This window comes from Lineus longissimus, chromosome 10, assembly GCF_910592395.1.
Source record: "Lineus longissimus chromosome 10, tnLinLong1.2, whole genome shotgun sequence".
Classification (NCBI taxonomy): Eukaryota; Metazoa; Nemertea; class Pilidiophora; order Heteronemertea; family Lineidae; genus Lineus; species Lineus longissimus.
In genome coordinates, this window is record NC_088317.1 from 12,493,973 (window position 1) to 12,507,550 (window position 13,578).

The 13,578-nt window shown below is 43.9% G+C and overlaps 1 protein-coding gene across 1 annotated transcript; it reads right to left on the reverse strand.

Annotated features, from left to right (window-relative positions):
• Positions 1-848: 848 nt before the first annotated feature.
• LOC135494349 (uncharacterized) lies at positions 849-3,954 on the reverse strand. Its single transcript, XM_064782266.1, has 2 exons — positions 3,570-3,954; positions 849-2,665 (listed from the first exon to the last, which is right to left on the reverse strand). The coding sequence occupies exons 1-2, from the start codon at positions 3,952-3,954 to the stop codon at positions 849-851; spliced, it is 2,202 nt and encodes a 733-aa protein (XP_064638336.1).
• Between the last annotated feature and the right edge of the window lie 9,624 nt (positions 3,955-13,578).

Sequence of the window (13,578 nt, forward strand, 5' to 3'; positions counted from 1 at the left end):
TCTTATACAGAGTCAGATGTGGTAACTTGGGTTACTGTGTGTTTACAGAGGCCCAGTAGTAACCTTGGTTTTAAATATATACAGAGTCAGCAGTAAAACCGTAACCTGAGTGCTATAATAACCTGAGTCGTAAAATATAGAAAGACAGCACTGGTAGTATTAGTAGTAAAGTAAACAATATGTTTGCAGTCTACAGTGCTTGTGTTTGGTATCTGGTCTTATACAGAGTCAGATGTAGTAACCTTGGAGTCAGATGTGGCAAGATGGGTTGATGTGTGTATACAGTGCCCCCAGTTGTACGTAGTAACCTAGGTTGTTTATTGTATACAAAGTTGGCTTAAAGAACCTTTGGCAGTGGGAACCTGGGCTGTTTATGGTATACATTATGAGATGGATAGCTTGAGTTGCAGGATAGGAAAATGCGGATGCTATGGAATAAGGTGCCAAGCTATAAAAATCGATGTTGAAAAAGTGGGTAGTATGGTACTGTTCTTGCACATGAGATTTTGATAAGTGCTTAAAAGTCATTATAGTTATTGATTGGTTTTATTCAGAGGCCAAGAGGGTTGTCGTTGAAGTTGGGTTGTCTTGTATGGTTGACTCTGAATTGCAGACTTGCTTGCAACAAACTCGCAAAGTGAAGCAATGTGGGTTGTATTACAATATTTCCTTGTAGACAACATTGTCTGTGTAGATAGGGGGTGTGGAAGTTTTGGGGGTGAAGAGTCTGAGGGTGTCGGGGGAGCGAACGCGACTGACAGCGACATAGAATTGGCCATGGGTGAACATGGGTGTTTGGAGGTAGATGCCCACTTGTTGGAGGGTCTGGCCCTGAGATTTGTTGGCAGTTATGGCGAATGCCAGGCGAATTGGAAACTGCGGCGTTGCATTTGGAAGGGGAATGTGTTGTTGCTGGGTGCCATTGGTATTCTTGGGATGAATAGTCTCTTTCCAGCGTGGGGTCCTGTTGCAATGACAGCTTCAATGATGTGTTGATGAAGGCCTGTTATGGTGTAGCGTGTGCCATTACAATGTCCGTTGAGTGGATCGAAATTGCGCAGGAGCATGATGCAGCAGTTCATTTTCAAGATGAGACTGTGCGGTGGGAGGCCAGCAGGATTCAAGCGGTTGATGAATTCCAATGGGTATTGATGTTCGTTTTCAAGGATGGTGTCGCAGCTCTTGTATTCCACTGATGTACCTGGAAATCTGTTTATGACGAAGGTGTTGATTTCTTGCACAGCCTTATTTGTTGGAGCAATAATTTCCCTTGAAGACAACCATTCTGCTTGGGTGAAGTTCTGTGGTAATTTGGTGAAGACGAAGTTGCATAGATCTGTGAGAGATGTGATGTTCTGTGTGAAGTGTTCGGGGACCTTGATGGTGTGTGGGCCAATGTCTGGATAGGGTGTTTTAGTACCATTGCCAATGTTTGTGAGATATTGTGGGAAGTTTGTGGTGTCTTGTGTGTTTGTTCGCATATTGCAGGTGAGTTGGAGTGTTTGAATGCTGGACCACAGGTATGATTTCTTGAGTGTAGCCTCTACTATCTGCGGTCGGCTGCCGTGGGGTACTACAGGCAATATCTGTCTCCAGTCTCCAGCAAAGAGTACAATGAGGCCGCCAAAGAGGTGTTCACTGTCTCGGATATCTTGTAAGGAGCGGTCCAGGCATTCGAAGATGTGTCCCATTGAAACTTCATCGATGATGAGTATTTTGGCCAGACGGAGGAGGTCAGCTGTGGCATCTTTGTTTGAGATGTTGCAGGTGGAGTGTTCAGTGAGATTGATAGGGATTTTACAGCGGGAATGGAGGGTGCGACCGTTGTTGAGGAGCGTTGCTGCAATGCCTGATAAGGCTGTTTCAAGAGCTACGTTTCCTTCTGCACGTATGGTGGTGAGTAGGACATTGATGAGGTATGTTTTGCCTGTGCCGCCACTTGCATTCAAACAAAATATCTTCCTGGCGTTATCGTTCACTGCACTCATGATCAACTCAAAGACCTGTCTTTGTTCTGGGTTGAGGGTGTTGATGAGCTGGGGGGCAGATTCTTGTAGGAGTGTAGTGTCAAAGGTTTCTTCTGCTATTATTCTTCTGGTGCTTGTTGTGTTGATGATGGTGGCGTCTGGGATTGGTAGGTGGGAGTCGGTAGCTAGGTCTAAATTATCTCTTTGTAGGATGTTTTGTATGTGTTGGAGGGCCTCATTTTCATTGTAGTTGGATAGTGTTGTGGCTTTGTCTCGATACATGTAGTCTCGGCACAATTCTTCTTTCCAGGTGGTCCAAAATTGATTGGGGTCTGCCGGGCGACAATACATCAGCAGTGTGGAGAAGAAGTTTCTGAGTTGGTCCCCAAATCGAATGGTGCAGGCCTCTGTCATTGCACGATGTATTTCCTTGTCTTCGGTGATCAGTCCAAGTTGAAGGCAGGCTTCTTGGAATGTTCCGCATTCCACAGCATTGACTGTACGCATTTCTTCATATGTTTGTGCACCCGCCTTGTGGTGAAGCAGTGTTCGAAGGTGGTATAGTTCTGATTGATGTGGGCTGAGGGAGATTGTTGGTATGCGGCCAACATTGTCTGTCTGGAAGTGTTGGGTATTGGTGAGTTTGGTGCCTCGTTTGCGACGCTGCCATTGCTTTTTGCTGCCATTCCATGTCAGCCCTGCAATGGTAGAAGGCAGTAACTCCACTTTTCATAGTTTTGAGAAAAACAACAATTTGTGATCAACCTTATGCCTCAAACATGAGGAATCTTATCAAAATACTTACAATTTGATATTTGTCTTTTCATCTTCCAAATATCAAAAGTACTGTGATTTAGGTCAAAAGGTCAAAGTTCAAGGTCAAAGTGGAGTTACTGCCTTGTTCCATTGTAAACCACCGCCACTATTTTTGGTTGTACAATCATCAAAGGCAGTAACTCCAATGCGTTTTTGACTGTAACAGGGAAGTGGGAGAACCGTACAGTGGCTGTCAAGGATCAAGGGCACCCAGTCAATGATTTATCAGGGGCGGGGTACTGGGGTGGGGTGTGGGGGTCCACAGGCACTTGGAGAAAAACAATGGTAGAAGGCAGTAACTCCACAGGGGTTTAAAAAAAACAATGGTATAAAAGGCAGTAACTCCATGTCCAATGTGGAGTTACTGCCTTTTACCATTGTATTAGTGTCTGGAGGTCGGAGTTACTTCTCACCCCCATGCTGAAATCTCAGATAACAACCATTTCAGAAGATAAAGCACTAGCAGTAGTTCCAGAAATGCCCAAAAGGTGGATTTGACCAAAATATGGAGTTACTGCCTTCTACCATTGCAGGGCTGATGTGAAGTAGCGTGGGAAGTCCGGGTATAAGATACTGCGTGCATCTATGTCTGTGGTGTTGGTAGTGAAGAATGCGATGAGTTTTGTAGTGGGGGGGGGGGGGGGGGGGGGGCTTTGTCAACTGTTGCAGCAGCCTCCTCGGCTTCAAAGACGACTGTTTGCTGGTCAGGTAGATGTCATGGAAGTTTCTCTACTGGAGGGCACTTGTGGTGGATTGGGAAACTGTATATTTTCCATAGGGCTTCACTGGCTGAGATGTATCGTGCGTTAAGGTAGTTTTCGACTTCATCTAGTACTGCCACTTGTGTCCCATCAGCTGTCAGGGAGAAGATGATGCGGTCTTGGCCTTTTGTGATGTACTTGTATAAGTATTTTACTGCTTGGACTGAGTGAACAACTTCGATGTTGATGTGCGCTGAATATCGAAGTGATAGGAGCGGGTTGTAGGGTACGATAAAGGAGTTGTCACAGAGGAAGTCGTTGCGGCAAACTGTCATTTCATGAGTGTGACCTCCCTGTTGTGGCGAGCGACGGCGATAAGTGGGGTAGTTATCTTCAGTGACAATTGTGTGGAGTGAGAACGGTTTGGGAAAGTTCTTCGTACACTTTCTCTCAACGCCAGTCCCATCCATACATGGACTGTTAAGGTTGATGCTGCCACATATGGCAAGCCGTTCGTCCAATAATTAAGAAAACCTAGTTTTATTGAAGAAAACCTGGTTTTCTTCTTAAAAAACATAGTTTTCTTCAAGAAAACCATGTTTTCTTTCACGAAACTAGGTTTTCTTCGAAGAAGCATAGGTTGATTTAAAAAACCTAGTTTTCTTTTTAAAAACCTGGTTTTTTAACAAGATAACTTGGTTTTTTAAATCAACCTATGCTTCTTCGAAGAAAACCTAGTTTCATGGAAGAAAACATGGTTTTCTTGAAGAAAACTACGTTATATGCAATTCTTTTTCAAAACCAAGTTTTTAATGAAAAAGACCAGGTTATTTTTCATAACCTAGTCTTTTTACCTCGTCCCTGTTTGGCCTGAGCATGGCAGGGGAGAGGTTGGATTTTGCTTACCCGGGTTAGCAACCCGGGCTACGCATTTACGTACCAAAGGCCGCACAACCCGGGTAAACTACGGTGGATCGCCAATCTCGCCCCAAATGTCACGCGCATGCTGAGGGGACGGGGTAAAAAGACTGGGTTGTTTCGAAACCAGGTTTTCTTCTTTTGAAACTACGTTTTCTTGTTAAAAAACATGGTTTTCTTTGTTTTCTTCAACGAAACTAGGTTCTTTTTGAAGAAAACCAGGTTTTTATGATAAAAACATGGTTGTTTTAATTATTAGTCAAATGGCTGGATAAAAACATAGTTTTTTTCTTTTTTCGAAACTTGGTTTTGAAGAGAAATCATGGAACCTACACTTTATGCAAAAAAGGATAAGTTATTTTTTAAAAAACCTAGTTTCATGGAAGAAAACCTGGTTTTCTTGAATAAAACATAGTTTTCTTCAAGAAAACCATGTTTTCTTGTTAAAAAACTTAGTTTCATTGAAAAAAACTAGGTTTTCTTGAAGAAAACTATGTTTTTTAAGAAGAAAACCATGTTTTTTTCAAAAAAAATAGGTTTTCTTAATTATTGGACGAACGGCTTGCCATAGCCACAGGGTCCATGGATGTTGTTGGAGGAGATTATTTGGTGGAGCTGGGTGTTTGTTGCCTTGTCTGGTAGTTCTGCAGAAACAACTTGATCGATTAGCTCTGGTGTTCGCGGTTTGGAGTCATCTGTCATTATCAGCAAGATGTGGGCGTGTGTGAGGCCTCGCTTCTGCCATTCAATGGTAATGGTGTACGCACTGACTTTGCCGAGGACCTGTCGTTTCGTAATATCACTGATGAGGGAATCCAACTTCAGCTTGAACACCCTGGCTGCTAGGTCTGGACGGTCCTGTGGCGATTCTCCTGGGTGTAGTGCCTCCTGTATTTCAGGCCATTTTGGATTGGTGGTGAAGGTGATGAAGTAGTCAGGCTTTCCCAACTTACGGACGATGGCCATCGCATCTTGAAATGCCTCCGAGTAAAATCTTGGGCTCCCATAGATTGTTGGTGGCAAGATGATCTTTCGTCCTGGGTTGACGGTGTCGCCGGAGTGGACAGCGTCGAAGAGACCTGTATATTTTTCCGCCCTGATTGATCGCTGGTTTTGCTTCACCCACTGTAAACGTGATAGCTCTATTTTTGCCCATTGGTCAACAGCGTACTGTTGCATAAGTCGTCGACAGCGCATGATGATGTTGAAGTTGTTGTGGCGAATCTGTAGGTTAAAGCTGTAAAAATCCAAGGCAGTTAGGGTCCTATTATCTGTTTTGGTGAGGGTGAGCTGCCAGCCATCTGTGCCGTGAGGAAAGAGTAGAATGTAGTGAAGTGGATCATATGAGCGATGTAAGGTATTAATGCGTTTCAACGGACCGTTCCGGCAATGAAGGATGATGTCCAAGTGTTCCCCAATTTCTCCTGGGATTAGGGCTGATACTTCGGAAGTTTGTGGCAAGTTGTGGCGGCGGCAGTGTTCAGTGCTTGGTTGATGTTTTTTGTCGGCATGTAGAAGGATCTGTATGTCAGTGTGGCGGGTGATTTCAATGGCAGCTTTGAATGATGCAATGTAGGAGTTGACATTATGTAGACAGTTTTGCAAGTTGTGTACGATGGTTTGTTTCAATATGTCTGTTTGCTGCAAGCGAGTCTGTAATTCAGAGTCAGAGTCATAGAAGAAAATTTGGGCGTATTTGGGGGGAGCAGAGGGGTCAGGTAAGAGGGAGCCAATCCGATGGTAAATTTTACCTTGAATTTTAACTGTGGGACTAAACCCTGGTGCCCTTATTTCCGTGCAACCCGTAGATGCCAGCGTCAATGCATTATTATAAGAACGAATGTTGGAGAGGAAGTGGTCATTTTGCAGGTAATATGGGTGAACCTCAGGTGGGGGAGGGGGCGGGGGAGTTAACTTTACCTTGCCATTTTGGCAGCACAGGGATTTTCGTTCTGACAACCAAATATAGGCAGAACAGAATTCGCAAATGTTCTCCTTAAATGAACCGCAAGAATGGGTCACCAAAGTTGGTGAGACGTCTAGTTCCCTGAATGGCGTGTTGTTTACTGCAGCTTTGTGGGTCCGTTCGTGTTGGATTCTGCTTGGTCCTGCAGTCTGGGTAGATGGTTCCGGATGATTCAAAGGTGGAGGATGAGGAGTGAGATTTCGACAGCTGCTTGCAACCGCGTTCTAGATGAGACTGGTTGTGGTGTGTCATTGTGACCTCTTGCTTCTTTTCTTCTGAGGGTATGTCGACTGGAGCGACCGAGAGCAGATTTCTGTTTTGCCTTTGGCATTGTAGGGGAAGTTACTGTACATTACTGTAAAGAGAGAAGTTTTCAATAATGAACTGTTTGATGGTGCAAGGTGTGTTGATTGCAAGAACACATGTTATACCGTGGAGACGCTGTTATTTGCGAGTGGTTTTTAAAGCCTGTAATGTGTTGACGAATGTCATTCACTGAGAACATTGACTGTGTTTGTAGGAAAGGAAAGTTATTTATCGTTGTGCTCTTCTAGGAGGGCTAAAGCTTCTTCAGCAGACAGTTCCAGATCGTTGTGTTTGTGGTTGTTGTTGTTGTCATCAACTTCAGCAGAATCGTCGGCAACTGGGGCTGGGTTAACAGCAACTGGTCCATCAACAGGGGCAGGGTTGCCAGCAACTGGTACATCAACGGGGGCAGGGCTGTCAGCAGTATGTTGTAGATCCAAACTAATATCGGACAGAGCCGCATCAGAGACTTCGTCGAACACGACGACTGGGAACTGAGGGGGGCCCTGAGTAGACGTTGATGGTTGGGGTTCCTGACTTGTCTTCTTTGGCGTGGATGTCTGGCGTTGGTGGCTATCTTTCCGTTGCAGATGCCAGTTGCTGAGGTTGGCCTTGGCTGTTGTGAGTATCTTCATGATGTAAGATACTCGGCCATCGATATTATGGCGCAGGAACCTCAGCAACTGCACCGCCTCTGGAGTTTGTGGTGGTGCGTTCTCTTGAGTGTCTAGGTACACGCCCACCAGGCTCAGGTCGGAGACCACGTACTGTCTTAGGTTGCCTAACAGTGTTAGAGCGCGACGTAATTGCTCCTTGTCAAAGTTCTTTGTAGAAGTAAGGAGCTGTGTTATCTTTTTGGCTAGGAGCTGCAAGCCTTCATTGGCCATTCGGTTGAAATTTGCAACAGCAGTTGCTGTGCAAGGGTGATTTTCCTGAGCATTTACCTCAGCATAGGCAGCCTCACGCAGCATGTTGTGTAGGAGGGATCTTAGTTGCGAGATGATAGACATCACTACATTGTGGGGAGGCACATCGTATGGCATGACTGAAAAGGATAGAGTGGATTGTGTCATTATGGACTGGTGTTGTTCTTTTTGATAGGCTGTAGGTGGCTCACATCCTTTTGTCAGGAATCAAGAACATGTGTGAGCTTTTAGTGTATGGTAGTGATAATAAACAGACGTGTTAAAGACGTATCTGCGGTAATACTTATAGCAGAAACACTGGTCGGGTGGCAAGGAGTCAGGTTAGCGACGAAGCAAGGAGTCAGGTTAGCGACGAACAACTGTTTTTTTAGATGGTTCTGCAAAATAGAACAGTAGAGATTAGGAATGAAAAAAAGGATGGTTTAGGACAGCTCGCAGTAAGTGGCAAGGAATGGTGAGTGGAAAGCATGAACTGTACCGTGTTAACATACCAGGATAGAAGGCTTTTGTAAGCTTGTAGGGCGTACTCATATGAAAATCAAGTTTGTTGGTCTCGGCGTTGCTGGAAAAATGAATGGGGACTGTTAGAATAAAAATAAAAGCGAATGGGAAGGTAGGGCAATGCGACATGATGAGTACCGAGCACATAAGCATACTTCAGATCATTGTTTGATATACTATTATATGGCTCACCTAGGAAATAATCAATGCATAGCATGAATGGAAAGGGAAGGGAACATACCAGAATAGAAGCCTTATGGAAGTTGGAACTCGTTCATGTACTGAGGCAGTGTTAACCTCGGCGTTGCTGGAAAAAAGAGCAAGTGTTAAATGAAAGATAGAAAGAAATGGGCATGTAAGTAAGTAGGCTAGAGGAGACATGAATACGAAAAAAACAAATTTGATAGGTGGCTAGTGTATTGTCCCTATATGAAGTAGCTAAATACGATTTAAAGAACGATTGTCATGTTTGTTGATGATTGATTACCGGCGCCGCCATATTGGAAATACCCGGATGTACGAACTTTTCGCCAGCATGCTGCTCTGAACCCCACGTGTAACGGAGAAAACATCCTCAATGTATCTAGTAATATCTCCACCATCCTTATATTGATGTACAATATACTTACAGGCAAATACAAACATATGTGGTATTTTAATTTGGTTTCAGAAATACATGTACACGTTATGCTTTTGAAGCTTTATTTCAAGATTAAAAAACATGCACGATGACAATGTCATGTGCACTGGTGTGCACAACGCAATCCACGATCAATCTTTCCGGACTCATTTTGTGTGTTCAAAACAATGCTGGCGAAGACAATCGGTGCTGAGAAAGCCACATGGAATCAATATGGTTTTGACCACAAAAGCTCTCAAATCGGGATAAAAATACGCTGTGGAAAAATTGTTGCTCCTCTCTGAAAGTATGGCGGCATAAACGGGTAACTGACGCGAGTTAAACCCGAGTTAGTAGAACCTGAAGTTTCAAGTCACCGATGACTTCACTCGAACGGGTTCTGATGGCGAGACTTCACTCGAACGGGTTTTAAGTACCCGGGTCACAAAATGGGTTGTCTCCGACAATTTTGCAAATTTCTTTTGCAAATTTCTTTTGCAAATTTCTGAGAAACCAGCACACTTCCGAGGCTGAAACAATAACAATAACACACACCAGATAGTAAAGCAACGCTCTCCAGCGCTGATGTCTCCCGGCAATGCGTAGTTTAGAAGATTCGAGGGGACAAAGGTTTGTTCACCTAAATTATGTACGCGTAGCTACACTATTACTGTACACTATTTATCAACTACAGTTGGTACCGAACATTCAAAATGGAGTCCGTCAATTATAATAAGATGATTCCACAAGCCCCAGCATATAGGCCAGTGACGCGGCGAGTGGTCATGCGACATGCCGTCCCGTTCATGGTTATTGACGCGGAATGCAGGGAATACGGATATGTCAGCCAGATCAGAAAGTGGCACAAACCTTCACGAGAGAAATTGACGTGTGCTTCCTGTCTGCTGTACTCTCCATCAGATGTCGCTGGTGGTACTGTCGACATGAAATACCGGTGGTGACACTTGATGTTGAGTACTGTTCGTGGCGTCATGAATAAAAAAAATTCAAACCTTTTTTCAGAGGTAGATGGAAAAAAACATTTATCCTAAGGGGTACACACTATAGTAATAAAATGCTCATGCATTCACCAGTAAATTAGCGGCTCATAACTTTTTCCCAGACGCTCCGGATGAAAGTTATACCCGGATCGAGGTCTGATAGACCTATGGTAGTCCTTCAAGCCAGAAAATTTTCGTTGTGGGTTGACGGTGATTATATCAGGGTTGGGGGTCATTTTCAAAAAAAATTTACCCGTGAATCGACTTTTCGGCTATGACGGGTTAATATGATCCCTGGGAGACCAGAATATTTTGGCTACTAAAACTTCATCAAGTGTTTCCTTTTTAGAGCAGAAATTCATAATTCATTAACAGATATGTATTTATAATGAAAAACACATCTATACTGGTGACTGAGACCATGTATCAGAAATTCAAGTTCATTTATTTCTATACAACCTAGTCTCGCCGAGAAAACTCCACCTCGGACCTGGAAACAACTTCGATGAGAAAACCTTGTGGCAAGTCAGCCAAACCCGATATGGAGGCTATAGAGATGGGTGTTCTGTACGTAACTTCGGGCTCTGAGAGACGACCAAAGCAATTACCGTAAAAGTATTACTTCATACATAGACAATACATCGAAGGAAATGATACAGTCTGTTGAGAAAAGTCATAAAGATTTGAATGACTACATGGATATGGAATGTAGCAAGATAAGCAACCGCATTGACATATTTGAAGAGCGGCTTCGCAAAGTGGAGGCTAGGCATTGCGGGGCAAGTAATAAAGACGCTCTATGGTGTTGCTACTGAAGATGATGTGAACCAACTGCAGACGAACTTAGATGCCTACTACCAGGAGGCTGAGTTGTCAGCCAATGAGGTGAAGAAGACAGAAGAAACCCTGGGATCTTTTATGAACCTGACCGACGAAAGGATCGCTGCCGCAGTCGCCAGTATAGCCGAAAACCAACAACAGATTGATGCACTCTTGAGAGAGGACGGGACCACGAACATGCAGTTGCATGTGCTACAGGTTTCGGTTAAGGTTCTTCTGTTCCTTAACAAGAACATTGCCGAAACTCTGCTGGCCTTACAGCAGATCCAGATCACTACCGAATCATGGATCCTGGGAATCCAACAATTGGAAGGATATTTACCCGTCCAAATTGTCGGCCATCAAAAGGTTAAGGCTGTATTAGATCCTATCTCAGAACAGCTGGCCTTAGACTCAGGCCTTGCCACCTATTCTATCGCTCACCCTTCCGTTTCCTATTATCATCAGGCCAGGGATATTTTGTTTGCTCAAGACACTAATAATTTGTACATAACTATCAAGGCTGCCATCACTGCTGTAGCCGCCTCGATCTATCGATGTCTATAGCGTTATGTCCCTCAGTCTTCCCTTGAATGCCTCCACTCAGTACAGCTCCACCCTTATAACAAATTTACCTAATTTCACGGGATAACCCGAGGTGGCGAGTACCATGCAGAATTCGACTTCGATTTGGACTCCTTTTGTGTGGATAATGATATTTAGTTCTCCCCATATTGCTCCCTTCCCGTGCAGCTAATTTCCCCCATAAAAAATGGCAATGTTGGAGCGCGCGTTGGGTCATGTCGCCATATCGCCGTATCGCTCACCTTAAATGTTCGCAGGGACCTGCGGCCCTTTTCTTATCTTCTTGCCCTGCATGTGATGCCGAAGACGCATCCTTGCCCCCACGACCCACGCGTTCTGTGCCATATCCTGAGCCCTGGGACTGATGAAACCAAAAAATACTCGCCATGGCCGGGGTTCTTTTACAAAGCATTGTTAATAATTATCGTCGATTTTGCTCCTTGTAACCGTTAGTTATTCAGGTTTAGCGTTGAACAAAAAAGTAATGATACCATTGTCCAAAGACATGATTTTTGTCATGAAGGATAATTGGACTTGTGTAACTTCTACTGACATGTCTTAATCAGTACTTTTATTCAAGATGAAATATCTACGGAAGGATTATCAGAACTTTTATTCACGGTGCAATGTACACGGGAGGATCATAAGAACTTTCTATTGCCATCAGTATGCCCGTTCGATCTACCGATAATGCCGAAGTTTTCTTGCTCTCATGGACTCTTCTGTGCAACCATCAATGATTTACCAAGGATCTAAAACGGTCAAGGGTACCTGAAGCTTGAACTTCATTGCATCCAAAGTAACCACCTTCTTGAACTGTTCCGAGGTTTTCTACCATGGAAATGGAATGCCCTGTTGACCGGGCAAGACAGGTCAAAGCAGTTGGCTGTATCGTGTATCACTTTATACCCAAGGGCGTGTGATTGTCAGACGACGATGAACTGCTATATCGTGTGGAAATGTACTTGCATAGCCGCGTTGACCGGGCTGAACAGGTCAACGGAGAGGAACGCCTCCAAAAGCAGTTATTAACGCCGGAATTCTGGAATTAACTTCCAGTTATTTTGGGTGGCTGGCTGTAGGTACGTGCGAGTTTTATGTGCGTCATTAAATGTTATACCAGCTAGGTTGCTAAAGCCTTCGGGTTTCAAGATCACCACGTATATTAAGTGGTACTTGATTCTGGTCGATTATGGACGATATATTAATTCGCGAAGGCAGGATCGTCAACCCTATATCAAAGCAGGCAGTCTATTCTTTCTCGGCTTTGGAACCGTCCGGTTCAAGTATCGATCGCAAATTGCGTCCGTTTTAAAAAAACTTGCTACAGCGGTTGGACTTCATAGTGGTCGGTCCACGTTTTCCACCACCTATCTGACTACATGGATCAGCAGTTAATTACGGAACAGAAGTCTTGACCATGGTCATACATCCTATTTCGAGAGTAAAGGAACTATAGACACAACTGATTGGTGAGAAATACGGAATTTCGGAACATTTCCTTCCAGAGTAAGACATTTTGGACGGATCATGCGACAATTGCTTTTTAAACGTCGTGGTCCAGATTTCTCCCCTAAGGAGGGAGGCGAATGACATTATCAACTGACGTTTGGTAACGCACTGAATCTACTAATGCAGTTGACAATTTTGGAAATATAATTAAATGTCCCTATTTACGATCACAAACATAGGAAGGGTAGAAACAGTGGAAAATTACAATCTAGTGGCCTATACTAATTAACAGAATATTTTTAAAGGGTCCATGCTAGGGATCATCACCATAAATCTTTTGACCATAAAATGTTTGCCAAAAAGTAGAAACTCGGGCATGTGTAATCACCATTGAGTTTAAAGATTTCTCGTAATGATAACATAATTATTATGCCGAGTTATACCATATAGAGTGGATTGGTAAAGAGTGTGACCAAAATATGCCGTTGGAGGTCATCGCAAACCTACCAAAATTTGCCGTTGGAGGTCATCGCAAACCTACCAAGACTTGCTGTTGGAGGTCATCGCAAACCTACCAGAACTTGCCGTTGGGGGTCATCGCACACCTACCACCCTGAAACTTATCAATTCCGGATTGAATCAACCCTGGCACAGGTTTGCTCTGCTTTGCAATCGTATCCTCAGTGTGGGTATCACTGGAAATTGCGGAACGCTGTGACAAGTCAGACACATAGAGTTCCGATTCAGGCGATGACTCTTAACAGGATATCCTTAACTCGGCAAGCCTGTCAAGAGTTATAGGGCCGGGAGATTCGGGTTGAATCTTTCCCCAGGGGGAGAGGTGTTGTAGATGTCGAATTAGTGACCGATGGTCCCAAAGCATTTTGTTCATTTATTTAATTGAAGATGCTGTTTTAAAGTATCTATTTTTTCTTACTTATTAAAAACTTAAGAAACTATTTGGCACAGACTCTGGGTTCCATAAGGTCAAGATTCAGCAG